This window comes from Cololabis saira, chromosome 11 (assembly GCF_033807715.1).
Source record: "Cololabis saira isolate AMF1-May2022 chromosome 11, fColSai1.1, whole genome shotgun sequence".
NCBI lineage: Eukaryota > Metazoa > Chordata > Actinopteri > Beloniformes > Belonidae > Cololabis > Cololabis saira.
In genome coordinates, this window is record NC_084597.1 from 32,464,964 (window position 1) to 32,492,821 (window position 27,858).

Consider the following 27,858-nt stretch of genomic DNA (forward strand, 5'->3'; position numbering starts at 1 on the left):
CCAGCATCCTCCACCTCTGTCCCTCATGTTTTCCTCACTCTTCTCATATTCTCTGTTCCAACTAACCTTGTCAAATTCACCTGTACAGGCTTTCATGTCCCTCTGTAGCTATTATCTCAATGTTGTGTCTCTTATCCCATTTTTTCCTGCATTAGCTCATTCCTATTCCTACCTACTAGGTCCCCCTGGCTCAGAGAGCTTTAGCATCGTCAAACACACAGCTGTTATATAACCTACGATTGTGTGCATGTGCGTCTGCATTATGGGAAGAGGGAGCAGTCTGGAGGAAGAGAACATCAGTGATAACTTTGTTTTTCCTGTCAATGATCTCACACACTCCACGGTGTTGAAAGGGGTGGAGATGGAAAATGTGCTTCCCTCAAATACACGCCACACTAATACCAAAAAAGCCTGAGTGTTACAGTGATGAACAGTGACTATCTCAATGGGAGATTTAGTAAGTTATATGCTCCTCTTATCATTGAGTGTTCAGTGAAATGGAGAGCTGGCTGTGATCCTGCTATTCCTGGGTCGAACAGAGGATTTGGCAAACAATCGGACTGATTCGGCAGTTTGCTGCTTGGCTTCGTTATTTCCAGAATCAGCTGCCGATTTCAAATGATGACCAAACAAAAAAGCGCAAATGATGAGCTTTTCTAAACAGAGTGAGAGCAATAAACAAGACTTAAACCTCAACCACAACCTAATCAGCTGATCAGTTTTGAAAATTACTAAATGTGACCAGAATATCACCAGCAATGAATTGACTGGTCTTTGTTTTATAAAGATACATCTAATGCATCAAGGTTATGCTCCAAAAACCAACCTGAAAAGTGACTGACAGATTGAGTCTTGCAATGGGAAAAATGACTCTAGCTAATAAAACTAAACTAAACTGAGAATGTAATTCTCAAATGGTTTGGATGATGATTTTGCGTAATTGTTTTTTCCTGCAGGTGGTTGTGTTTGTGCTTGCTTCCTCTTGCCAGGTGGCTGTGTTTGTGAGGCTCTACGAGCTAAACTAAGCTTTCAAAAAGGATAGAATCAAGAAGCGCACACGTCTCTTAAAAGAGCGATCCAAGAATATTCAGGATAAAAGCTTTCGAAGCCTCAACCATCTCAGAGGAATTGAGTGGCAGTTCAGCTGTGCTCAGGCAAAATGTCAGTAAGTCCAACATGAAGAGAAAAAAAAAAATCAATCTGTATTACCGAAAGCAATGAAAAAACTGGGTCAAGTTATTCATACTTGAAGCCACATTAGGAAAATATACAGTATATTTTTAGCAAAGGCGGTAAATAGTACTGATCATATGTTCTAATCAAATATATTAAGGAGCATTTTCCATTTTTGTACCATCAAGGACAGTGGATTTGATTCAAAAGCTCAGCACCAGCCAATACATTTCTGCAAGACTAAAATCCATCCCTCATTGATCATGAACATTGGTAAAGCAAACTGCAAGTTGCTTGGCAACAGCTACGGACTAAGGAATACATTTAAAAAAAAAAAATCTAAAATCAAATTAAATCTGGTTTCCTGTGGCTTTTTCGAAACATGTGCTACTTCTCACACTGGTTTTGATCCCTTACAGCTACTGTGACACACAAACGGAGTCGTGACTGCAATCTACTTTTCATCTTTTCAATATATATGGCATTAAAGGTCAAAATGAAGAAAGTCATCACAGGAACAGCACAAGAAGCAACATCAGCAAAGCTGTCTCCATTCCTCCACCAAATCAATCAGAGAAGGGGATGAAAAGCAGGTTAAGGTCATCCCAATATCTGGGTTAAAGTGATGCAGAGGAGGAGGAGCAGAGAGTCAAAGACATGAGACTACTGCAGCAAGCAGCCTGGTCCACTGACCTGCTTTTGTTGTCTCTGAGGATGCAGTATTCAATGTCATCCCTTCTTTAAAGCCAATCAGTACGATTACAGGACCTGCTTCTATTAACCAAGAGACACACACATAACTATTGCCCATCCAAATCGACCCAAAGGGACCCCCGACTAACACACACGCTCCCTCCATTTCAGCTAACGTTACTCTTCCATTAGATATCCCTTCCTGATTCCTTTTTCCAAAACAAAACTCAACTCAAAATACCTTTATACTCTCCGTGCAAAGGTACTTTCACTTTAATTCAACTTATCCAGTTGTACCTGTGAGCAGAGAGCTGCTTGGCTCAGCGCTGATTCCCGGAGCTCGCTGTAGCCGGATAATTATCCGGGATTAGTTTTTAACAGTGGAAAAGCTAAAAGCGTAACCGACCTGCTGATCTCTTCTTTCTTTTTAGTCCTCTGCGTCCACCTCGAGCAGACCGCAGCAGCGGACGAGCAGCCGCAGGCTCGTAGAGTCAGAAACGGACGAACCAGCCGTGTACTAGGATGACATTGGGCTCCTTTTACAGCCTTTCCAATCGCCAGTCTCCTCCTCCTCCTCCTCCTCCTCGTCCTGTCCCTTCTTCTCCTTTTCCTCCTCCTCCCTTCTCCTCTCCTCTGTATCTCTCTCTCTCCCCCTCTCTCTCTCTTTTTACCTTTTTTGTCTAGGCACGCGCGCTGAATAATGCAGGGCTCGCGAGGTTCCGGGAGACGATCAAAGAGCGAGCCGCCGCGCGAGCCCCAGCCGGACACGGCTCGGGTTACCGCCGTGCTGCGTTTCATTCATTCATTTATTAAGACGCAGGCTAGCCGGGGCCCCCTCTCCTGCTCCAGTACCCCACTGAATACTTCAGAACAGGTCATGTGCAATGTGCAATTAATTAACTTTATGACACTCTTACGTATGGTATATAATAATCTGGCCGTTTTATGTACAACCAACACATTTAGTTTACTACATTGAATGAAACCTGCCAGATATTACGGAAGCGTAGTGCTGCCACCCCAGAAAAAAAAAAAATTATCAGTATCACGTTATAACGTGATATTTTTCACGTTATTACAAAATACAAACTTATCACGTTATAACGTGATCATTTATTGTTAGAAAAATATACTATTTATCACGTTATAACGTGAAACGTTTATTGTCCTAACAATAAACCTTTTACGTTATAACTTGATACTGATATTTTTTTTTTCTGGGGTGGCAGCACTTCGCTTCCGTAAAATATAACTTGCTATGGGTATATTACAATTAAAAAAAATGCCATAACGGTTGACACCACAGAAAATCTTATGAAAAAAATACATATTATGACCCTTTTACAGAAGCTGAAACAGTTTTGTGGGATCTTCATCAAAGTTATTTGACGTATTTTGGTCAAGGTACCACAGGGATAAGAGTAAAAAAGCTCCCCTCTCAATCATATAATAGTAATCTGTTCTAGTATAATGTTCTAGTAATAGTGAGTTTTAGGGGGTGGAGTCACCCACTCAATTCCACCCACTCCCCGATTTGTGGGGATGTCTCTTTTGGAATCAGTGTTAAAGTTTTGTGCTATGCACTTCCAAATGCAGTTTAATGCAGCATAAATGGAAGTAATGGAAAGCAATGGAAAAACTGAATAATTCTGCTCTGGATTTGTGATGTCACAGTCTGGACTGCCCCCTGACACACAACAAGGACTGTGTGTTGGGCTTCATTAACTCGTAGTAGACTCGTTTTATGTGACACACTATATAAGAACTGCACAAACCCCAGATGTTATTTATAGGTACTCTGAAGAATGCTTCTGAAGTCTTGCAATGCTTTTAATGCACTGTACCGTGTTTAAAAAAACAGCAAAAATATAAAAAACATCATGAGCCATCAAAGACAGGAACTTTTAAGATGGAAACCGTCTTAATTTGTATTATGTGAAAATGGGGTGATTTATTTTATTTTATTTTCTCTGTTTCAAAGAGGATTGTAAATATTGTGGTGATGAAGCAGTAGTTTAGCCAGCTACTTGAAAATGCTGAAAAATAAGAAATAAACAGTACAATCATGTAAAAAACAACTTACCTTCCATTTGCAAGGTCTTCAATATGCAGACATTTAATATAAATATAAAACTAAATATATTTAAAAAAATCATATGATCCATTTTAAAATTAAGTAAATATAATTTCTGATGAACAGCAACACATTCATTTTGTACAAAAACTCACCTAAAATATAGAAAGCGTGTGGGAAAAACAAAATGCACTCCATCATGACTCATCGAGGCTGTTCTTTTCCCCAATTTTGTTATAGATTTGAGATCATTGTTTTGGTCAAGCTTCAGTTGCCTGACGAATAGCCTCACACTTGACTTAAGAATACTTCCATAAACATAAGAGATTGTGGTTGACTCAATAACATCCAGGTACTCAGGTTCTACAGCTGCAAAACATTCCCAAACCATCACATCTCCACCACTGTGCCTAACAGTGTGTTTGTGTTAATATGGTGTCTTTGGTTTTTGCTATCATGTACATGCAATTAGATCCTATGTAGTTTGTTTCATTCAAAATAGATTATTACAGAAGTCTCATTATTTGTTTATTTGTAACTCTGTAAATTTAAGCTGGGCTGCCCTGTTCTTTTTAGACGGAGAAAGCGTTCTACTGCAAACCAACAACTCTGCCATACTTGTGCAGAATTTTTCCAGTCGCACTGACAACTATATCTAACTAATATAAGTCGTACTGACAACTTATATTTAACAACTTTTATTTAACACGTTAACAGTAGTGAGATGTGATAACACTGTCTGGCCTACGGTGAAATTACTGGGATGCCTACTCCTAGGAAGGTTAGTGACCATCTTGTATAAAGCAACAGTTTGTTTGTATAAAGGCATATAGAGTTTCTTTCTGAACTCAGTGTTTCACATCAAGGCAAAAGAAAATTTTCAAAAGCAGATCAATGTGACACACAGAAAGCGCACAATTTCCGAGGCTGGAAACCCATAAATTAGATACTAGATAAGCCAGCCACTCATGTAGAAAAAATGCTCTCACAGATAGTTGCAGTCTGTCATAGTTTTTTCCTAAAACCAAACTCCCGCAGAGAGATTATAGGAAGAGAATAATTTCCTGTCCTTAAAAGTACCATGAAATATTTGCATTCATAGATAACTGACAATACATATTACTCACCATGGCAGTCTGGGAATGTGTGCCTGGAATAGGAGCTTGATAGCCATTTGCTGTTGTCCTGGTAACCTCCAATGCTTGACTGTACCCTGAGATCAAACAGAAAAATTGAGTTATTGTTGCCATAATGTATTTAATTAATATCCATTTGGACATTTTTCAAGTATTTGACATTGAGGTCATCATAGACCTTCTCTCCTAGAAATATATTCACCTATCACAGCAATAAAAGCACAGCTGTAATGAATGATATTAACAATGGCAAGGTTCCTTTTAGTGTCTAGTAAACTTTATCAATTAATACATAATCAAACAAGTTTACTGAAATTATAAAAATCAGGCCTTTGTGAAAGTCGTTGATAGCGAACTATATCAGAGGTGCCTTTTTACAGCAACATTTGGCAGTTTTGGAGTACCTGGGAACTGCCTACAATTTTGGATTCACTGAGGACTTTAGGAATCATTGTTGTGTATGTATTCTGGATCTGCTACATATTTCACATTATTTGTATATATACTGCACTGGACATGTATGATTTTAAAAATGTATGAAAAGAATGTTAAAAAAAAATTAGGCCTGATACAGTATATGCACAAATGTGATACTGTGATACACTGATGATGCAAACCTGCATCTGACAATGATGAGTTACACAGTACATAATAATAATAATAATAATAATAATAATAATAATAATAATAATAATAATAATAATAATAATAATAATAATAATAATAATAATAATAATAAAGTTACGGTTCATGTATTACTCTATTTATTCCATTTTAAGCATAAACGAAACATCATCCTACTTAAAAAGTCTTGGATGATCTAATATTTTAATCCTGACGGTAACCACAACCATGCAAAGTTATTCTGCATGTCACTGTTCAGCAACAGCCTCTTCTGTTGATATAGACAATATGCTGATACAACTATGATCATGCATGTGCACAAGACTTTCAACAAATCATTTGTCTTTAGCTCACTTTCTAAGTGTACTTTACCTCAGTGACCTGCTTGCACCTTAGAGAGTTCATCTAATTTCAGATCTTATCACCCACAGCCTCCTGACACCCACACTCACTGCAACACTGATGTAATAGTGAAAATATCCAAACTGATTCCACCACAAGTGCTCCTTCAGAACTGCAAACGCTCTTTCATATATTACTGCAACTGCTGCCATGACCGCTACTACTTCTGTGGAATACCATTACTGCCATTGCTAAAACTACAGTTACTGTGGAAGTCAGGGTGGTAAGTGGTTATTTTACAGGCACAAAATATTATTGTGAATGCAGCATTTGAATGTAGTCTTTGAATACTTGTGTTGTATTTCCACTAATTAACTTCACAATAAATGGTTCACAGATGGAAACATTTTACTTAATTTACATGACTCATTCTAGACATTTTTACTATGTGTATTATAGTAAAAGATAGTTAAAAATAGTAAACCATAATAAAAAAAATCATTAAAAAAATTCTTCTGTTTAAGAAATACAATGAGCAAAACTACTCAACTATCACATGCTACTTAAATCTCAAGTTTTCAGTAATTTTGCTCCTAAGTCATACACATGTCATACTAGTTGTTCTATGAGTTAAATGATTTTTGAGTTTATTTTTTCTTTCTTGGTGGGGCTGTGGGAAGCAGTAGATAAGGTCACATCTCTCCAGTTTAGTGAATCAGAGATTAATTATTTCTAGCTGAAAGTCCAGTTGCTTCTGTTATGATGCATATAAAGCTGAATATGAAGTTGAAGGCTACTCAGAATGATGACCAAAGAGTAGCATATTTTTCCATTTAAAACAAGTCTATTTATGTGCTGTTCAACCAAACAGAGTTGTCATACCATGTCACTTTTCAGTTACATAATGGATTAACACGATCCATTCTGTAACTGTATTTCATCATGGACATTATGCAGTAAAGATTAAAAATGAATGCAGTGACAAAGTAAAATAACCCCTGAGCAGTCACGACAGTGTAAAGACATCTAACACAACATTTAGAAGGTTTAGGTTGTTTTAGATGGAGAAAACCTGCTCCTAAATGACCCTCATTTTGGGTGTCTCACACAGTGATTTCTTTTTTAAACTAAACAGTAAAATAGAAGAAATCAGGGTAGCACGTGTGTTAGTAGTGCAGCATTAGTAGCAGCAAAGTTAAAAGGAGTTCCCATAGTTGCACTAGTACTATAAACACTTAGATAATCACTAGTGTGACTAATGAAAAGTGTCTGATCTCATTCTTGATGAGTACACATGCAATTATACAACTGAATTCTTACTCATCTCTGCTTTGACTTCTTCATTTATGCTTGTTTGCATCAGTCATTTTGTGTCATGTCACATGAAGTCTTGAAGTAATTTCTTAAAAATGATTATTCTATCTCTTCTGGTGATTGCATTTGTACAAAATCCGCACAGATGACTCCTGGCACATGTGCAATATTATCATCCTGTCTTGTGTGTGACTGCAGGACAGTGTCCAATAATTATCTGCGGTCATGGTTTCTGTGAAAGCTACCAGGCTGAAGATAACGTGGTTATTGTTTATTATCATGGAATGAACGCCCATCCTGTGCACTGACAGCAGGAGAGAGAGAGAAAGAGAAAGTGTTTATGCTGTTTCCAGATGCTGGTTGTCACAGTGTGACTAATGTTATCTTTTATCACCTTGTATTATATCTTCTGGGAGAATGTGGCCAATGTTTGTTTTGATGCTATGGATGATGCTTTTCTAAACATCAGCACTTCATCCAAGAGAGACACAAACTCAAAGAGAAATGGCAGTGCCTCTTGTATCTATTGAAAGAATGCCTAAAAGTCTTTCTTTTTGTCTATATTTTACATCAATAATACAGAGCAGAGAACTGATTAGAGTTGAATTCTTTATTGATCCTATAAGGGAATCGGATTTTTACTGGAAAAAGTTATGAAAGAAAAGAGAGGGAGGGAAAATTGCTGTTAAAAAAATGTATTATTTTTTCATTGCAAAAATGCTTTTGTAATCAGATTTTCATAGATGTGTTTCCTGTTGTGGGGATATATTTCATTTGATCACGTTTTTGTTTCTATTTTTGCTGCCCTCTTTCTTGGTTGCTGTGAAGCTAACAGTAAAGTGGGTGGGCAGTGCTAGCTTATGTGTGCACTGATGCCTGAGTATCCACTGGATGACTAACAACAGATTACCTCACCTACAAAACTAAACCTTATCACAGTGATTCAGCTCAATCCACCCTGCTTAAATTAATCTTTCTTCCTTTTGCTCCTTTCCTTCCTTCCTTTCTTTGTACACGTTTCCTCTCATCCTTCCTTTGATATTTCTCTTCCTAAACACTATTCAGTTCCAATTAACACAACGTATAACACATGGTCCCTTATTACAGAGAAATACATGTAATTACTTCTTATGTTGATATTTGATTAAACACAATCCTGTGTTTTTCGTAATTGCTATCATTATATATAATGTATAATATGTAGCGTAAACAATGTGCTTTCATGGACATGAACTATTAATGCAGTATGTCATTTTAAGTTATTTTGATCTGGGTCTTCACATTAGGCATTAATATTACTGCTTTTACATAACCAGGCAATTTGAATACCACCACTGGTTCCACCAGTTAATCTTTTCTTAAGAGTAGAAAGTCATTTGGTACCCCAGACACATTACGAGTCCCCAAGGGAATGTTGCATGGATATTAGAGCTGTTTTTCATGTGCAGTGGTGAGTCACATGCTGCTAAAAGTCCATTAAAAAGCATCCACATCCTAACCTGCTTTTATCTAATCTTAGGGCCTCACACTGTTTAGCAGCGCAGCCATAACTGGACACATTTGAACTTTGACATTGCTGTTGTAACAATAACTGAAATTAAAGTATCTTCTGCATTAAACTCAACTTTTACTTCTCCAGTTATTATAGTATGTAGCCTATAACATTATTTTACAGCTAGAGACATAGAGAAACAAATAAACGTCTATCTGAGCAAAATTAATGGGAAATATTTAGGCCAAAAGAAGTCTTCTGCATCTTGGACGACTGCTGGAAACACAATGTGCGCGCTTTGTTAGTGGCAGTGGGTATTATACCAGCTGGGTTCAGTAAGGGCAGCTTGTGATCTTTTTTGTCAGCAGCCAATGAAAAAGTGAATGTTAGAGACAGATGGAAAGAACAACAAGCAGGAGACAGCAGGGGGGGCACTGGAGAAACTCAGTTTTATTGACCAAAGGTAGAGAGAGGTTACAGATGTCCAAGCAAAGAGAGAGAGAGAGAGAGAGAGGGGAGGAAGTGAGGATGTAACAGAGTGAGAGTGAAGTACAGAGAGAGTGTTTAGAGAGGTGTGGACAATAGAAAATGGCTCCTTTTTTTTTTTTCATACAACCATGAGGGCAGGCAGACATGAAAACAGAGACCCCTACAGAGTGAGAACAGTACTGCAGGCACGGCAGTGGGGCTGGTAAACTCATCATATCTGTTGCACATGTCCTTGCTTTACATAAACACGCAAAAACCCAAACAAACAAACCCAGTGGCTCAGCTTTCATTTTTAAATACATCAGCTTTTGTAACTATAATAATTTTCTTTTTTTGAAGGTATATACTGAAAGTGTTGTTTTGCTCTGGTACTCTTTGTGCAATCATTGCATATAGAAGGAAACAGAACTAGACTTTCAAGAGTACACACTTCTGCATAGTCTTTAAACCCAAGCAGCTGTATAATAAATATGTTTTGTTCAGTCTACAACATTAACTTGGATGAAGTTTTTTCCTGTCCCTAACATACATGGCCTTACAGTCTATTTGTTTCAAATACTTCTCTGTACCATTTCTGAAACTTAACTGCTGTCCCCAAAAACGTGATTAGAGTGAGAAAAGTCATGTGAGGTTAAATGCAAAGGTGATTTCACAGCAAAGCAGTGGTGAGAGAGAATGAAAATACAGTAAGCTCTCATTCATTTGTGCACTTATGAAGTCACTAAATGGCATTGCAGAAGATTTGTATAATTAACTATAAGTATACACAAATATATATATATATATATATATATATATATATATATATATATATATATATATATATATATATATACATACATACATGAAAGAAGTAATCTCAACTAAGTATAATTTAGAGCATATTTACATTCTTTATCTACACAGGACACAGAATACTAAATCCTAGTGTTCTTGCTCAGTGATCATTCAAACGCCCGCCCTGGCTTGATTGACAGCAGCACTGACCAATCACTCTGAAGTATGCATATTTGAAGGATGATGTGCAGTTCTGCACTGACAGGAGCTATGTACAGAGTCACTTTAGGAGATAACTGATTTACCAATAGATACCTCTATGCTGGAATAATGCAGTTTATTGCCAGTTTATTGTATTTCTGTCCCCTATTGTTGTTTTATATTACCAGAGTCAGCAATCAAAAATGAAGCTGTGTTCTTTAGTTGAAGATGCGGATCAACAGAGCATTAAAGTGGTTCACTCCAGAAAAATAAACAGGTTACTGAGACTGTTATGGCCAGTCAAAAACTATATTAGGTCCTGTGTTGGTCAGTGTCTCATTATTCATTTTTCTGGTTTCATGAACTCTTGCTTGAAGTTGTTTCCTATGTTAATGAATAATATTAAGAGCCAGGCTGTATTTAAACTGAATGTATTAGAAACACTTGGTAAACAGCCCTAAATTACATCATTTTGACCTGAGGAGCCTCCTTTACTTCTTTGTAAGTGTTCTTCAGTGCTTTATCGACCTAGCTCTCTGTGTTATGGCTAAACATTGTCACTAACTGCCAGAAATTAGTCCACACAAATCTCACACTGAGCCCCACCATCCTCCATATTCCATCTGACACAGAAAAGACACTTGAAAATGAAGAAAAGTCCTCCAGGACTATTCACTGTCATTCAACAGAATGAGGACGATTGCTGTTTTTGTGAGATTTTCGGAAAACCCAGCCATGGGCAGCGTAATATATACAGAGTATGGTGTTTTAGTGACACCCAGGCCTTGATTATTTGTAGCACCCTTGTAAACTAGTGCCTGGAAGATGATAACAGCAAGAGCTGGCAGTGTTTTCAGTCTCTTTGTATTCAAAAAGAAACAAAAACAAAAAAAACCAACAGATCTCTGGTGGAGTTCTGCAGGAATGAACTGAATTTAATGGACAAAGAAATGATCATGGATTGCATGTAATCTTTTTTCTAAAAGCTCATTTGACCACAACCATCATAATGGTAATTTAGCAATATAGAAGTGATTGTTAAGAGTCATTATTCACATTTTGTGCCCAGGCTGTTTTGTTTCCAATGGCGCAGATATGTGTTCCCTCGCTGGCAGAGCATATCTATTAAGCTGCCATTTGCATCCTGTGCTATATAGTAAACACACTGGAAAAAGTTGGCTGGATAGATCCTACTGGCTGCCAATTGGCGATCCACAGTTTCTTATTGGCTGCTGAGATAGGAAGTACTAGAATAAGAGGAAATTACCTCAGCAGTGGAATAGCTGGAGTTAATGGAGGAAAGAGCAGAGAGAGGCATGGGAGAATAAGAGAATGCTAACACAAGTGTCAAAAAAATGTAGTTTCCCACGGAAACAGGCATCCCAACAACTCAATGGCCTTTTGAGTTTCAAAACAAAAGGAAAAAAAAAAATGTTCAGATTACAACAGCAAACTGAAATAAAAGCCTAATAGAAACATCTAATTATTTTTTCTAGACTTTGTTAGGACTATTAGTGTGGTAGAACAGGCACATAAAGAAAACCAAGGCAACAAGTGCCCACCCCTCCGCCCTCATTAAGGAGAGTCTGTACGAGACAAGGGGTGGGTTGGTTGAGTTCATACATTTGAGTGTGTGGTTGCTTTTGTGTGGGTGTGCGATGACAGCTGGAAGAGGGTTGGCAAAGGAAAGGAAGGGACTGAATAAAAAAATAAACAATCAATGAACCTGCGTTTGTCTGGTTGAAAGATTTGTAAACTGACTCATCAGAGGGGTTGGCGTGGTTGGTTGACCGAGCCAGACGTGAGTTACGGTTAAAGAGCGTGTGTGACTGACTGTCCAGAAAGTCTCGTATATATGGAAAGTTTTGTATGTATCACCATAACTATAGCAGTGCTTGTTGCTGGGGAGACAGCAGATGGGAATGCGAAGCCTCCACTTTGACAGAAAAAAGTAACGAGACAGTAGCGGTGATTATGTGGCTGAGCAAAGAGTCAAAAGTCATACAGTGTTTGCATGTGCATGTGTGTGTGTGGCAGCTGATCAGAGTCCAGAAGAGGAGGAGGAGGAAGGCAGGGCTTCTGTTAGTAATCATCCAAAGACAGAGGAGAGCAGGGTAATAATAAAAGTGTGGAAGAGGGAGAAAATTCAGTCACATGAGGATGCAGCACTGGCAGCGTTTCCTCTTGTCTGTACCTGTGGCGGGGGTGAGGCCGGGCGGGGGGGCCGCGTTGGCTTCCGGATTTGCAGGGGGTGAGGATGCGCTGTCGGGCTCACGGCCGTCGGATGACAGTTCCGTGCTGACGCCTTCGGACGTGGCCGGCCGCCCTGACACGAGGTCGGCCGCAGTGCCGTCGATGATGGAGAGGTCCGTGACCGTCTTCTCTCTCAGGGATTTCTCGTCATCTTCGTCGATGAGAACGACTTCGGCCTTCACGGCACCGTCGAAGCCGAGCAGCCGCCTGCTCTCGCTCGTGTCCTCGACGTCCTGGTAGCCGAGGAACACCATGGTGATGGGGTGCTCCGTGCTAGCTTGGGGTTGGGAGGCGAGCTCGCCGCCCGCGGGGCCTGAGGAGACCGGTTGGGTCGTGATGGGAGCAGGGGAGGGGGGCATCATGCCCAGGCGGGTTTCCCTCTGCAGGGTGACCTGGGCCGGTGGGCTAGAAGGGATAGATGGCGGGGCACAGGAGGGTGGGGACAGATCGTCAACATCTGCCGGAGAAACATAAGCCTGCGGTGCAGCTGGGGTCACTGTCACCGGAGCCCTCCCACCATCTACTCCTCGTACCGCGGGCCTGGCGGCTCGCTGGACCAGCTCGTCAACCTGCTCAGAGCTCCAGCCGTTCTCCACGGTCGTGGTGGACACGCCCCCGGAGGAAGTGACCTCGTAGACCACCTTTCTGCCATCGTCGTAGACTTTGACGCCGCGGGAGGCGGCCTCCAGCGGGCTCACGCGGCTGGCTGACAGGACGCGCTGCTCTCCAGTCTGTCGGTCGTGCTGCACATTGATCTCCATGGCGAACATTGCTGTTAGGAGGAGGGTGAGGGAGAGAGGGGTGGAGGGGCGGAGGGAGTGGGGTAATAGGGAAGGGTCAAAGGGTAGTGGGGGAGGGGTAGGCAGGGTGATGGGAGGACAAAGTGGAGGGGTGAAGCGTGAGGGCATGAAAATAGTGACTTCTAAAAAAGTGATTTACACTGTTATCCGTATAAAGTGCTTCTTATTCAAACTGTTTAATATGCAGTTAGTCAAACAGGAGAATGTGAGTTCATCCAAAAATCTAGTTAGCCAAAGAAAATGGTGTGGAGTGAAAAAATACCTCATCCTTGTAAAGAAAACAAGGAAAACATATATCGTTTTCTGTTAAACTACAATTATCTTACAATCAAACAGGGCAACTCTGGGGAAGCCTGTTTTCCTCTGGCCACATTTTGGTTATGGATTTTCCTGAATGTAAAGGACCATAAAAATAAACACTTGAACTATTTAGTCCAGTACGTACACTTTCCCGACTAAGCACTGCAAATCTGATATTATCACACTGCTCCTAACCCTGTACTCTTATTTTGTAGAGCTCATGGCCAGGTCAGCAGCACTGAAGGCAAAAAACTTACAATTGTGTAAGATGTGGGAATATCACGAATATCGAGGGTGAAAGTACTACTAACCCTAAAAAAAGGGGTTTATTGCCTAAAATGTATCCCATTATCTCACTATTACCAATAAATCTAAATACTTCACTAATAAAAAAACAGCTGTTCCTGATGTCTATTGCTCTTACACATGTGAATATTTACAAGCAAGGGTATCCCGATCCAAACTAAAGAACTGAAATGGGGTCAAGTATCAGAATGTGATCCCCCTTAAAGGTGTTTCTGATTAATCGGGATCACAGTCACCGATTACACCTCAGCTAATGTCTGCTGTTTTACGTCTGCTGCCCTGCAAGATGGATATCCTAAAGAGTTGTGTTGTCAACATGTCTGTTGTGTGGGAATATGTTAAAGTGTAACATGAGAGAAGTCCAACATCCACCTGTTATGTCTGGAGTTCACAAGGTGGCACTGACAGAGCTTCGCTCAATACTACCAGTCTGATTATAACCTGCTTGAGGAAGCAAAAAGGATTATGAAGAGGGGGACTGGTTTAACTGTTTTGGATAACCAACCCTTTGGACTGTTTTCATCATCTATTAGAGCTCCCTGTTTCATAGTATGGCCTGAAATTTGAATTTCTAATGCTTGACAAATGGCGTATTTTCATGTCATATATCATATTGCATACTGGGTTGATACCTATGTAGTGTCTATGTATTTTGGCCACAAGTTCAAATCAGTTTTGTGGACCTAAAACGACAGAGCAGACAATGGAGGAGATCCTAAACAAATGGGATCAGCAGTATGCCTTCACTGTTTTGCGTGATAAAGCATGGAACGAGAGGTAAGCGATGGACAGTGGGCTGCATCCTGCACACACTTCAGCTGGTTTTGCACGGAGCGACTACTTTACCAGCGCAGCATCACAGATGCAGTGGCTAGTTCAAGAAAGATTGTTTGTTATTTCAAGCTTTCACCACACGTCTATGCATAACTGGACAAAAAACTGGATTGATAGGAAAATGTCTTGAAAAGTCAGGAGTTATATACATTCTGCTGTACAATAACAGTTTGAGTATTGGTTTTGGCAGATAAATCACTAAGATTGATCTTGGGAACGAAAAAAAAGTAGCTTCTAAAGTAAACTTTGTTTAAGTGCTGAGATTTTGATGCAGAATTTTTGGCAAACGTGCATATATTTGCTTATCTGTTCTCAATGAAAAAATAAATCTACTTGGACCGATTTGGCTGAGGCCAGACTGTTTTCTGTCCTCCCTCCCTCCCTCTGTCCCTCCCTCCCTCACTCTTCTTTTCTCCTCTCGCTCCCTCAGTCTTACCAGGTCTTGGTACTGCGTGGTCTCCAGCTGCAGATGGGCTGCTTCGGGGGTACGCGGCCGGGACCAGGTGTTTGGGATCGGGCTCCATGCGGTCCGTGAGAGGGGCGGACATGCGGCCGGTCACATCTAGAGAGCAGGAGCACAGGAGGGGAAATGACACATGGTCAGTGGGATGAAGCCGTGAAGGATAATCACACATACACACTTTAACTTCAGCTACGTGCCGATACACAAAACACGCACAGCACACTGTGTATGTGCATGCATGCATGCATGCGCACACACATACACACCTCAGTGATGTGAAACCACACCCTCATACAAAACACACACACACACACAGCCCAGCCTCCCCATAGGGAAACTAACCACACCTCTATCCATCGCTGTTCTACACATGTGCACACACACACACACACACACACACACACACACACACACACACACACACACACACACACACACACACACACACACACACACACACACGTACACCATCCAACGCTCCCTGCTTCCGTGTCCACGGCAGAACTTGTACCCCTGAGGTTCAGTGCTTATGCAGCAGAAGCATGAGTGTGTATGTTTGTGCATTTGAACCTGCTTTATGTCTGGGTTTGTGTGTTTATGTGTGTGTGTGTATGTGTGTGACGGTAGGAACAAAGCTTCAGGGGCTTACGGGGCTTGTTGGTGAATAGTAGGGGGACAAAGCCAGCGACTGCAGGCTGCAGAGTCATGGCCTTGTGTGTGTGAGTGTGTGAGCTTCAATAGTCTCGCTGGGCCAGATTTTGTGAGTGCTTTAGTCCAGTGTGTGTTTGTGTGCAGCTAAACACACACATGCATGTATGTGTATGACTATGCCCGAGTGTGTGTTTGGAGGTTCAAGAGCGTGCTCTGGCTTGCATCTCTCCTACCTCAGCGAGACTATTATCCACACAGACACACACACACACAAGCATTCATGCACCCACAGACATATTTCAGGCATCAGTTTGTGTATATTTTTGTCCGTGTTTGTAGATACGACACTATTGATCCCAGTGGGGAAGGTTTGGATATGTAACTTGTTCTCATTCTCATGTTTTGTGCGAGCCAGTAGCATCTCTAAGAAACACACTGGGTGTCCTTTGTCTTCAGGGTTGTGACGCACCCAAATCGTGCCTTATGATTGAACCACAAAGTCTACATGAGGAGATAAGAGGAGTGGCAGTGGAAGAGGTTGTGCGATGTTTGTCCCAGATTTAGAGCTTAAAACCTATGTGACCACACAGTTTCTTAACTCCATGTGGCCTTTGAGAATCCTGTGAGGATGCACTTATTTACCGGTACTTTTATTTTTGGTTTAGTTTGAAGGAGTGTAGCACCCTATAATGTAACAATTTCTTGAAAATGTAATAACGCCTGAAAATGTAATAAAATTTGCACTTAACTCAATCAAAAATGTAATAAAACCCAATAATGTAATAACTTCCCCAATAATGTAATAAAATATCCTGACGAATATTGTAATAACATTTTTACCGATAATGTAATACCTTATTACATTATTGGGAATTTATTACATGGTACTCAAAGTCTGCAAAATGAACATATATATTACATTATTTGTCAAGTATTACATTATCAGTTTTGAAAAAAAAAAAAAAAAGACCCACCTGAAAATGTAATAAATTCCCAATAATGTAATAAGGTATTACATTATCGGTAAAAATGTTATTACAATATCAGTCAGGATATTTTATTACATTATTGGTGAAGTTATTACTTTATTGGATTTTCTTACATTTTCGATTGAGTTAAGTGCAAATTTTATTACATTTTCAGGCGTTATTACATTTTCAGGAAATTATTACATTATAGGGTGCTACAAGGCGGCATGCTGTAACCTGGATTTAAAAGTTGACACCGTGTCCAGAGTTGTTCATGAAATTTATGACAAAGATACAGTATGAAATCTGTGTTTTCAACCACGTGCTAAGTGATTTGTTGATAACAGCTGCTTTTAGGGGGTGGAGTCAGCTACTCCACTCCAGTCCTGCCCTTCTTCTGGGGGGGGGTCTTGTTTGAAAAAGGTTTCAGCTTTGTGCTACTTACTTCTAAAGCAAAGCACATCCAGCATGATGGGAAGGTTGGTGGAAACAAAGATGGATAATTGGAAGTGACCTAGGTCTAACCTGCAAACCACTCACTCACATAGACAGGCTTGTATCATATAGGTGTTTTATAATTAGGAGTGACTTTGAAACCCCCCCCCCCCTGCAAATTTCTTTTTATGTCTCAACATTGTCTGAGATACAAAATCTACTTAGTCATGTGTGTCATGTTTTTGGCCATACCTTCATTCTGGGTCATTAGACTCTGAAAGAGAAACAGGAGAAAATTCATTTGAGCAATTGCAGAGGGATACATTTCACAATATATCTAAGGTGTGTTATAGCAGCATAAGTGATCTTTGTCACTCTTGTTTGGCAAAGACTTGAATTAATTACCATTAATAGGCCTTTTTAACTAACTTCCCATCTTAGAAAAGTAAATAAGATGACCTTTCAGGTACAAGAAAGTGCTACACAAGTTACGTGACTGAGTATTCTGATCAGTTTTGTGGTGCAATTAAAAGATTAGAAGCTTTGAAAACTCAATAAAGACATCTCTGACTAAAAAAAATCATAATGTTGCAAAAGCAATGACAATACAGTGAAATTAAATTAGAAGCCTGTGAGAAACACATCGTTTCTGTGGTGCTAGACTTCTTAATAAACTACACAAGTCAATGTCAGCAGGTAAAAGGTGTAAAGAATTTCAGTAACGGCATGCTTCTTTCAAACTCAACAAATAATAGGATGACAGGGCTCTTGTAATACCTTCTGCAGGTCTTCTATCGAACGCTCTGTTTCTTTCAGACGCTCTCGAAGAACCTGCTCTTTGGCTGAAATTAGAGACTCCTCACTCTCAAGTGCACCAATTTCAGACTCCAACCTGCAAACACACATACAGACAAAACAAAACATTCTCTGTCAGCATGGGAAAAACAAGAAAGATCCTGTCTTGTACATTAGAAGTGTCTAGTATACACAATTATCCATTTTTACTGGATCTTATTCTCATATTGGTACATTTCCACCAACGCTTTGCAGTATACAATTAAATTAAAATATATAATCTAGTTGATATGCTATCTCTGCTCTGACATTTGCTTTAAACGTTTTCTGGAAAAGAAATCTGCACAGGACATCTTCACCAGTCCTTAAACTGTAACTGAAAAACAGACACACAAGCACACACACATCATATTCAAGGATATTAAAGAGATGGATGTAGCAACAATTCAAGGAAACAGCCTGGGAGGAGGACTCCAGCGTGCTTCCTTGCCTTAGATTATGCTCCTCAGGGACATGAGGAATTTGTGCGTCGGTGTATGTGAGCATGTTTGTGTGAAACAGATATTAAGCTTCAAAACAATACCATCAACAGGCCGTTTTCCCACAGTATTCATGTATCAGTGGAGCTTAAGGGATGTTTTATCTAAAGTGCATAACATGAATGTAAGCACAGAGGTTTTTGCATGTCTAGACCTAATTCAGCTGTGAATTTGACAAAAGTAACAAAAGAAGAACGAATCAGCGACTAACTGAAAAACCTATGATGAACTCATTAAATATGATCAAAGCGGTGGAAAAAAGGCTTTTTTCCCTCTTAAAATATCAGTTTCAATCTTCTTTTTTTAAGAAGTGTTGTCTAGTTCCAGTAGTTTCCTGTCACTTAATATCAGCAAAACCCGCCCAAAATAACTGGACTCCCACCCTGGTCACCCTCTACGTCAACTGCATCATGACTTTAGGGCATTATGTCACAATAAAACATTGATAAAACTAGCTCCCAGAGCTACAGTGGAATGGACATCATGGTAGATCCAAATTAAGAAACTCAAGAAAGGAATGATGAGGGAATGATTGAGCAAGAGACCGAACAAAAGTAAATCTTGGTCAAAATCCTTAAAGTAAACACAAAAAAGTTCCCTTTTGCTGCTTTAAATACTTGCTAAGTTAGCGATCATAAGAAACTGAATAGCTGATGATTCAAGTAACCAATAATAGTTAACTGTAGGCCTGTGTTGAAAAAATCGATTTCCCAATTCTAAATCGATTCTCATATTAATTCCTAAAAATCGATTCATATGTCTAAAGATCAATTTTTTTTTTCCTTTCTTTTATTTATTTATGTATTTTTTTTTCATCATTACATTACAACTTTTGGTTATTTTTTTGTTTATCCCCAAAAAAGGAATGTTTTGTTGGACACGAGAACTGGTGCCATGTTTTTGCCTTTAAATATGTTTAAAGGTATGAAAACATTAAAGTGTTAGGTTATAATTGCATAAATTGTCTATTTCATTACTTTATATACTGTCTTGGGGTTACATTTGCAAAAAATGATAAAAACCAAATGCTCAAAAATTAAAAACCAAAATAGACCGAAAATGGAACAAATAAAAACGTAATGTGGGAAAAAATAAAACCGATTTCATCCGTCTCTGTTTCCTCCCTGGATCTGTTTGGTAATTCTGACCCACATGATGTTTCTGAAAGCAGTTCTATCAGCATTCTGGGAGCTGATTGGTCCTTACAGCATCATTAGCTGCCAATACTTGCTGTTTAATCTCAATATAATACCAGTAGTTATATTGTGCATACCTACAGTCATATAATTCATGCAACAGCTGAAAAAACAGTTTTAATAACACTAACCCAAATCAATATCGGAATCGAATCGAATCGGATCAAATCTTGATAATCGATTCTGAATCTTAAGAATCGGAATCGAATCGATTCTTGACATTTGAATCGATCCCCAGCCCTAGTTAACTGTATAGCGTAAAGTAAACAAATTCACACCCTCAGTTTGGAGAATCATGTAAGTATGATGTAGCTATGATGTAGCAACGATAAGCTATGATAATGACTTCTCAGGGCCATAGAGGAGATGATTTTCACCATCTAAAGCAACTCAAACTCTGTATAATTTTATATTTAGTCACTTTTGCATTTGACACCTAAAAGGGTGGTACTTGTCATGCAGTCTGTATTGCAGCATAATATTACAACTCTGATGCTGGTAATTTGAGGACCTGTTTCATGGGGAACCCCCGCCTGAAAGAGCTGCAAGCACCATCAGCTGCAGGTTAGACACGGGAAGTACTTCACACAACCCTTCAAGTGACCAAAGACCCTTGTATAGTAATTCATAATGAGATAATTACAGGTCAATGTTCATCTGCGATTTAATGGTGGTGACCAACTTTGTCAAAAGTGGCTCTAAACTCTAAAAATGTGTAACAATTTCTTTATTACCAGTTATTTATCCCAGCAATGACACACAGGATATACAGTAGTTACTAAATAGTCCCAAATTACTTAATGACTGTGTGTGCCCTAATGTGAAGAGGGATATCCTACTGATTAGGCTATAAAATAACTATTTATACTTGCCCATAAGTTATCCTTTCATCATTACTAATTGGTCCATTAGGAATTAATCCTGGATTTGAACATTCCATAGTTAAATAATCGCTTACTAATTACTTATTTGATAAATAGTCATTAGCTGATTGTTAATTATTAATAGGTAATGAATATCTAGCTCTAGGGTGAATCGGCCACTTATAACATAATGGAGCCTTGTTTAGCTGTGATCACTGATACTTAATAAAGCAAATCCAGACGGTTCACACTCCCACATCCGTCAGGGCTTTTCCCCTCCACTTCACCATCATCTGTGAGTCGTGCTGCAGCCACATCAAAGTTGTAGTCTGGCATTAGAAATACTTTTCAAAGCTTTAATAACTCGCATTTATGCACACACAGACTTTAACAAAGTATTGCATTGCAAAGTTCTGTATGGACATGCAGCAGCAGAACAAGGTAATTAACAAGAGCAGACAAAGCATTTATTAGCTGGATCTGTCACAGACAATTTTTGTTTGTCCCTCCTGGATGCTATCATGTGCTTGGCTGCTTGTTGATTATATATGAAAAATAAAACCAGCTTAAAGCCAGCGTCTTAGTGCATCCTTAAAGCAATACCTGGGTTCAAAATAATAATAATAATCACTTCACTCCGGGGTCAGTCTTTGTTATCTGAAATGAGACAGCTCAAGGGTATGCGCATTAAAAAAGCAACGGTGGTTTGACCTCGCTGCAGAGAGATTACGGCAAATATAGCAGCATGCGAGACAGCGATTGTAACTTTTTCACAAGATATTTATCTTACAAAGCAGCACATGAGACCAGAGCTGATCTGGATCTTTAGATGCTTATTCAATCAATTACTCTATAAACCGTTTCAAATTTATTGAGGAAGTATAAAAATGATAATACAAATGTACATACATTTTATGCGCTTGCTTCAAATTCAGTGGTTAAGAGTTTAGAAGTATAAAACACTGCAATGTTCTATATTTAGTTGCAGTCTTGTAGGCTAAAGAAACAATTGTACCTGACATTGACCTGAATAGCAAGGATCGTGCAACAATGTGCAATACAAGTTGGCCTATTGTGCAGTACAAGTACATTTTGAAATGTATTTGTAGACTAATCTTGACAAGAATTTCTGAAAGGGATGCCCTAACAATGTCATGCACTCAGCTCGTCTAAAATAACCATATCATTGCAAAGATAAGGAAATGCAGAATAGGGGGCGAAAAAAAACAATGCAATGGGGCCAGAGGAAGTGTAAAGCGCTGCTCTTTCACCAGTTATTTCATTTAAACTGTCCAAAAGTCTTCTTTGTAGTTGAACATTTTCAGCATTAGGAGTAATTATATGGTACAACCGGTTTGTTTTAGTTGTAATAGTAAGTGTTGGTAAGCTTTCATGTGTGAAGAGCATATTGTGTGGAAGAAAAGCAATTTGCTTCCTTTTTCATTGTAAACTAAATAAGGCCGACACCTTTATGAGTCAATTATGTTTCTGAATTTATATTCCAGTGAGCCAAAGAAAACCTGTAGACCTGTGTGGGGGGTAATGATAGTAGGAGTAATAGGAAACCGGAGATTATGAAAGTGTTTTAATCAAAACACAAGAGTAATGTTTTAGTATAGGTTTGGCAAAAATCTGCAATTCACAATCATGTGCTTAAAGACGGAGAGTGCTTAGTTAATGCATTGTGTCATATCTGAATTTAGTTATGAAACCCTGTCACAGGGCAGAGTATCAAGATTTCATATATTACACTCAGGGGTGTCAAATTAGCGCGTTAATCGCTTAATTTATTTTTTAATCTCTACCTTAACTTTTTCTGTTTGTGAGTTGCCTTTATTTTGAAATCTGTGTTTGTGCGCTGAGCTTCTTGTGGGTGTAAAACAACAGTCAGTCCGGCCTTGAAGTGGACATTGATTGGCTGTCACTGTGTTTGGGCGTGTTTAGCTACACTGATAGACTCCCATTGTAGCTGGACAGGTATGGGGAGAAACGGTGAGTAGCAGAGAAGAGAAGTGAAGATGGAGGAGCATGTGAAAGTAGTCGGTCCAGTGAATGGGACATTTACATTTCTAAAACGCCCCGACGACACCATTGATAAAGGTAGAGTGATATTTGTTCATGTAAAGGATTTTGCTCAAGTTTAGCCACATAAAAGCAAAGCACCAAGGTACGAGCGCAGCCACAGCTAACGTTAGCAGCAACGATGTTACCACAGCAACGCTCTTCCCCAAACTAGACTGGAGGAGAGCAGCATGCGCACGTCTCCAACCAAGAGGCTGGCCAAAGTTCTTGCCAAGTGGATGTAAATGGCTAGGACTGCATCTGTTCAAGTCTTTTAAAAAAAAGAAACTTTATGAAGCCACTTTTTTTTGTTATATATCAATGTTTTGATCTGCCACAATAATGTAATGAATTTAAAGGAAAACACCTCAAGTCGAGGGCTTTTCTCAGCAATTTTTAACTGAGTGTAACTAATTACCCTATAATTACACTATAAAAGATACATTTGATAACTACTTAGACAGCTTTCTGCCTCAGCATCATTGCTCAACTGTCACCTGGAAGTCGACAAAGTCACAAAACTTTCTACAATCATATTGCTGGGAAGGGAAGGTAAAAACAAGCACAACCCCAGCCATCCCTCTCATCCTCAAAGGCCCTTTGATTCTTACTTTATTTAGCTTCTGAGCCGTTAAAATGCACAGGTGAACATTTAGATCACGACGCACTGCTCAGTGTTTCTCATGAAGAAAAGCTTCCTGTTACCTTCCCTTGGAGTATGTTTTATCTAACCACACACACCATGACCTCTCTGTGCTAACTAGTCCCTGCTCCTCCCAATACCATTTCCTCCCCCCCCCATTTCTGGTAGGAAATTGATCTTATTTCCTCAAAGCTGAATGAAGTCTGGCTAAAGCGAGTGAGAGGGAGCTGCAGGTTGTTTGCTTTGCTACTAAACCAGGTAGTGTTTAATATGGAGTATTACAAAGCACAGAGACATGTGGATGCTACAGCTCATCATCTATTCATCTACTGCACTTGTCTACTTCACTTGTTGCCTCACAAGACAGAATTAATCTTCTCATCATAAACACATTTTTAATCTCAAGGTGAATCAGATGCTGTGAGAATTATTTGTCAGCGCTGATAATGCTCGTTAAAAAAAATACTCCTGCAGTAATTCACTCTGTGTGAGTTGTATCTCATAATCTATACACTGTTAAAATACTGAGATGTAACGACTGCTAAGAGGAGGATTAATGAGAGGTTGATAAGGAGTAATGAAAGTATAAGAAGAGGAAGCAATATTCTGTAATTCATCATCAGTGTACATAACAAAGTCTAAAATTTTAAATATTCCAAAGAAAAAAGTGGTCAAAGAGTGTGTTTCAGTAAAACTTTACAATGGTAGCATGTGCTGTATGATGCTTAAACTTTAGAATTTAAGCTTCAAGTAAAAGTTTATTAGGACTCAGTTGAGGTGGTGATGCTTGTGTCTAGCTCCCTCTAGTGGTCACGATGGAGTAAAACACTGAAAGTATGTATTTAGTTCTTAACTGGTACATCGTTGTTCAATTATTATAATGATTTTCAGTCATCAAATCAAACATCTATCATGGAAATCCATAGTTAAGAATTTCCTGCCTGCCTCTCTCCCCCCATTCGCTGCTGCCTCTTTTAATTGTGCTTTTACTTCCATGTTTACGGTGTTACTATCTTTTAGTTGATATTAAAAGAGACCATTGACTGTCCCCACCCTGTCAACTAACCACACGCCGGTTGCCATGGATATGCCTGGGTGGGCAGCGACTGCTTTCCACATCATACAAGCAGGAAGAGCAGACATCTGTTTCGTATGCATGGCATAACGTTCATGTGTTTTAGTCAGAGTGTGTCCTTGTCACATACAGGGGGATGCAGAGAGAACAAAAGACGGAGACTAATGGTACACTGAGACGAGGAAAGTCCAGTCACAAGGTGTAGTTTGGAAAGATGCTGCATGTTTCACAGGGTGAAAGGTGCCTGTTCTTGCCACCATGCTGATTAAAGTTATGATAAATGGTATTGTAAAATAATCAACCTTAGGCTGACATAACAATCAAAATGTTTCAGCACCAGCCATTTTTAACAGACTCAGCTGATGTTTTCCTTCCAACAGACATCAAATAAAAAAGTGCCTAATGTAGAAGTAGTTCTAAAAATACTCAAAAACATATACCCTTACCTGAGACTTTTACCTTTTCCTGAGGCAAAGACCAGCAACCTAATGCAAATATGTCCATGACCTCCAACCCACAACGTAGCAGTGCTGAGCTTGTGTCAGCTGCTGCTGATGTTGGCCGTGTTTCTGCTGCTGCAGGAGGGAGACTCTTCCGGCTTCAGCAGATGTGACTTTCCAGGTTGCTAAGCAACGCAACCGCATCCGCTGAGTAGGGAGTGACCCAAGTTGACAAAGTTCGTAATTTGGCCTGTCCAGCCAGTCTCTGGCTCTCCAAGCACTTTGGCCATTAACCAAGTGGTGATTTATTTATTTATTACCCCACGGCTTCCTTTTCATTTGACGGGGCATTTAAGCAAGTCAAATTACAGTAGCAGTGGAATCAGGCCTGCTGGACCACGTCTCCCCATCCCCAACATAGTGAGAGATGCTCTTGTGCACAGCGTTTGCAGCTCCTTGCATCCCTGTTACAGGTTTCTGCATTGAGAATTCCCACAGCTTTCATTTCACCCCCATTATGCTTCTGTTACCACCAACCAAGGTAGAACAGATACAGGATGAAATGTGACAGCCTCGCGCCTCAATGTGTTTCAGCAGCACAGGAGGTCAGAATAAAGGTGCTACAGAATTTACTGATAATATAGATTTGCTTCATTTGAACTGACCACAGAAAGTATTTGGAATTGTACTTTAAATTAAAGCATACCAGTAATTTTTTATATCATATAGTTTAATTTGACTTTGTTACACTGTCCACTGGCACTGACTAATCTGTCCAATGGAGCTATGAATGAAGACATGGACCACACATTTAGAGAGCTCAGCTTAACCTCTCTAGAAAATCATTACTCACAGCAAAAGTCTGTACTTCACAGTTCAGGAACAGATATGTAAACAGTCATTTGCTCTTTGACAAAAGCATACTTGTTTTGGTGATTAATAGCGTCAACTACCAACAACTTTTCACGTTCGACAAGATCTACACTTCAACTTCAACAAAATACTTGTTTTAATTGAAGCTGCACGCAAGAAGAAACAAAAAGATACGTCAGCCGTGCGTGGAGCCTTTCCAGCTGGAAATTATTCAGAATTATATCTCAGTGTGCAGAAACTTCCACTGGCTCTGATGTGAGAGAAGAACAAAAACAAATGCCTTCTTGACAAAATCTCCAACATGTGGCTTGAAAAAGAAGGAATGGGTTCAGAAATAGCGTCTCGCTCTCCAAGTAAGAAGTAATAAACTATTGATTTACGAATTGGAAACATCAGAAAAGGAGTGTGTGACAAATATATGCACTCTTCTGAAGGAAAAGCAGCAGACACGACTGACAAGTCACTGTCCAACAAAGCTGAACAGATGTACAAGGAATCTACGTACAAGTCCATGAAACAGCTACGTTAACTGAGGAACTTCAGGATTCTGACCTGATGGAGGCCAGACTGCAGCGCAGCTTCAAGACCGTGAGGAGCACTTTGGGACTCAGGTTTGGAAACGGGACGGAGCGATTCAGGATAAAGACTGAGAAATTGCTAAACTGAAGAAAGAAGTGCAAGATCTAAAAGAGAGTGAGGAAAAGTGGAAGAACACATGTATATCTCTGGGCGGCAACGTCCAGGGAGAGATCCCTGAAAACCAGAAACGCAAGAGTGCAGTTTTATGTGTAAATAAAAACTGAATTCAATAGCATAAGAACATGTTGAGGTGCAGAGTACATGAGGAAGAAGTATTTATGTATCCGTGTGTGTAGGAATATGTTGTAGTTAACGTTTGCGTGTTTAGATCATAATAACCAACTTGGAGACTTTTTATCCGTGGTTATATAAGTTTGGCAACAAGTGCGATAAGTATTTGCACTTTTCTCTCTGTGAGATGTTGAAGTTCATGTCAACAATATTACAGAAAGACAGAACAAGTATGGCTTGTTTATAGGAGAAGTCCTAACCCCTCAACACAGAACATAATTAATAATAATAATAATGCATTCTATTTGTAAGGCACTCTTCATCCAAGAATCTCAGAGTGCCACAGAGCCAGTACATAGTTGAAACTAACAATAATAAGTCATAAAACTCAACTCAAAGAGTCCAGTGTCTGTGCTGCCCTTAGATGGTCAGGGAGACTGTTCCATAAGCGGGCGCTACTGAGCAGAAGGCCCGGTCACTCAAGGTGCGGAGCTTGGTTTTGGGAACCCGGAGGAGCGAGCAGTTTGTAGATCTGAGGGTGCGGGTAGAGGTTTGGGGAGTAATGAGTTCTTGTAGGTACGCAGGTGCATGTCCATTTATGCATTTGCGGGTGAGGAGTAGGACTTAGTATTCAATCCGGGGTGAGACAGGGAGTGGACTGAGTGGAGAACGGGTGTTATGTGCTCATATTTCCGGACTGTCATCAGGATCCTGGCAGCACTGTTTTGAATGTATTGCAGTTTCTGGATGTTCTAGCCAGTGATCCCAGGGAAGAGTGATTTACAGTAGTCCAATCTAGAGAAGATGAATGCGTGGATGTGCTTATCTGCATCTGACAGGCTTAAAGTGGGGCGGAGTTTGGTGATGCTTTTGAGATGATAAAAGGAGGTTTTGGACAGGTGTTTTATATGGTCATAACTTAGGACATGAGGTTTCAAAATGAAACAGTAACCTAAATACTAAAACTATGAAAAACCCAAAACCGTGACCCAACATAAAACAAAATACAGTCATTTGATTAATGAACAAACACTGCATTTGATTGAACTGTTTGTAATTTATGCATTTAGTCATTGGTCCTCAACGTCAAAAATGTAGTGGGATTCTTTTATTTAGATTAAACTGACTTGTGGCAGTCAGCTTAATAAATATCAAAAACTATTTGCTGACAAGAATTAGAAACAGTTATTATATACAAACACTCCAAGTACCTTCTCAGTCCAACCTGTTTAGTATGA

General features: G+C 39.6%; 1 protein-coding gene across 7 annotated transcripts in view; it reads right to left on the reverse strand.

Annotated features, from left to right (window-relative positions):
• Positions 1-27,858, reverse strand: part of LOC133455376 (PALM2-AKAP2 fusion protein) — a 113,830-nt gene that overhangs the window by 31,319 nt on the left and 54,653 nt on the right. For 5 of the 7 annotated variants that reach the window (XR_009783497.1, XM_061734372.1, XM_061734371.1 and 2 more), the window contains 5 exons: positions 18,103-18,217; positions 17,578-17,599; positions 15,245-15,370; positions 12,510-13,340; positions 5,068-5,153 (listed from right to left, as the gene is read on the reverse strand). Coding sequence is in view for 6 of the 7 variants with exons in the window: in XM_061734372.1 (XP_061590356.1) it covers positions 5,068-5,153; positions 12,510-13,340; positions 15,245-15,370; positions 17,578-17,599; positions 18,103-18,217 (1,180 nt within the window). In the remaining variant the exon portion in view is untranslated. Of the gene's footprint in view, positions 1-5,067; positions 5,154-12,509; positions 13,341-15,244; positions 15,371-15,537; positions 15,690-15,737; positions 15,813-17,577; positions 17,600-18,102; positions 18,218-27,858 lie in introns of those variants that run through there. The other 2 variants (XM_061734375.1, XM_061734374.1) reach the window with 2 other exon arrangements.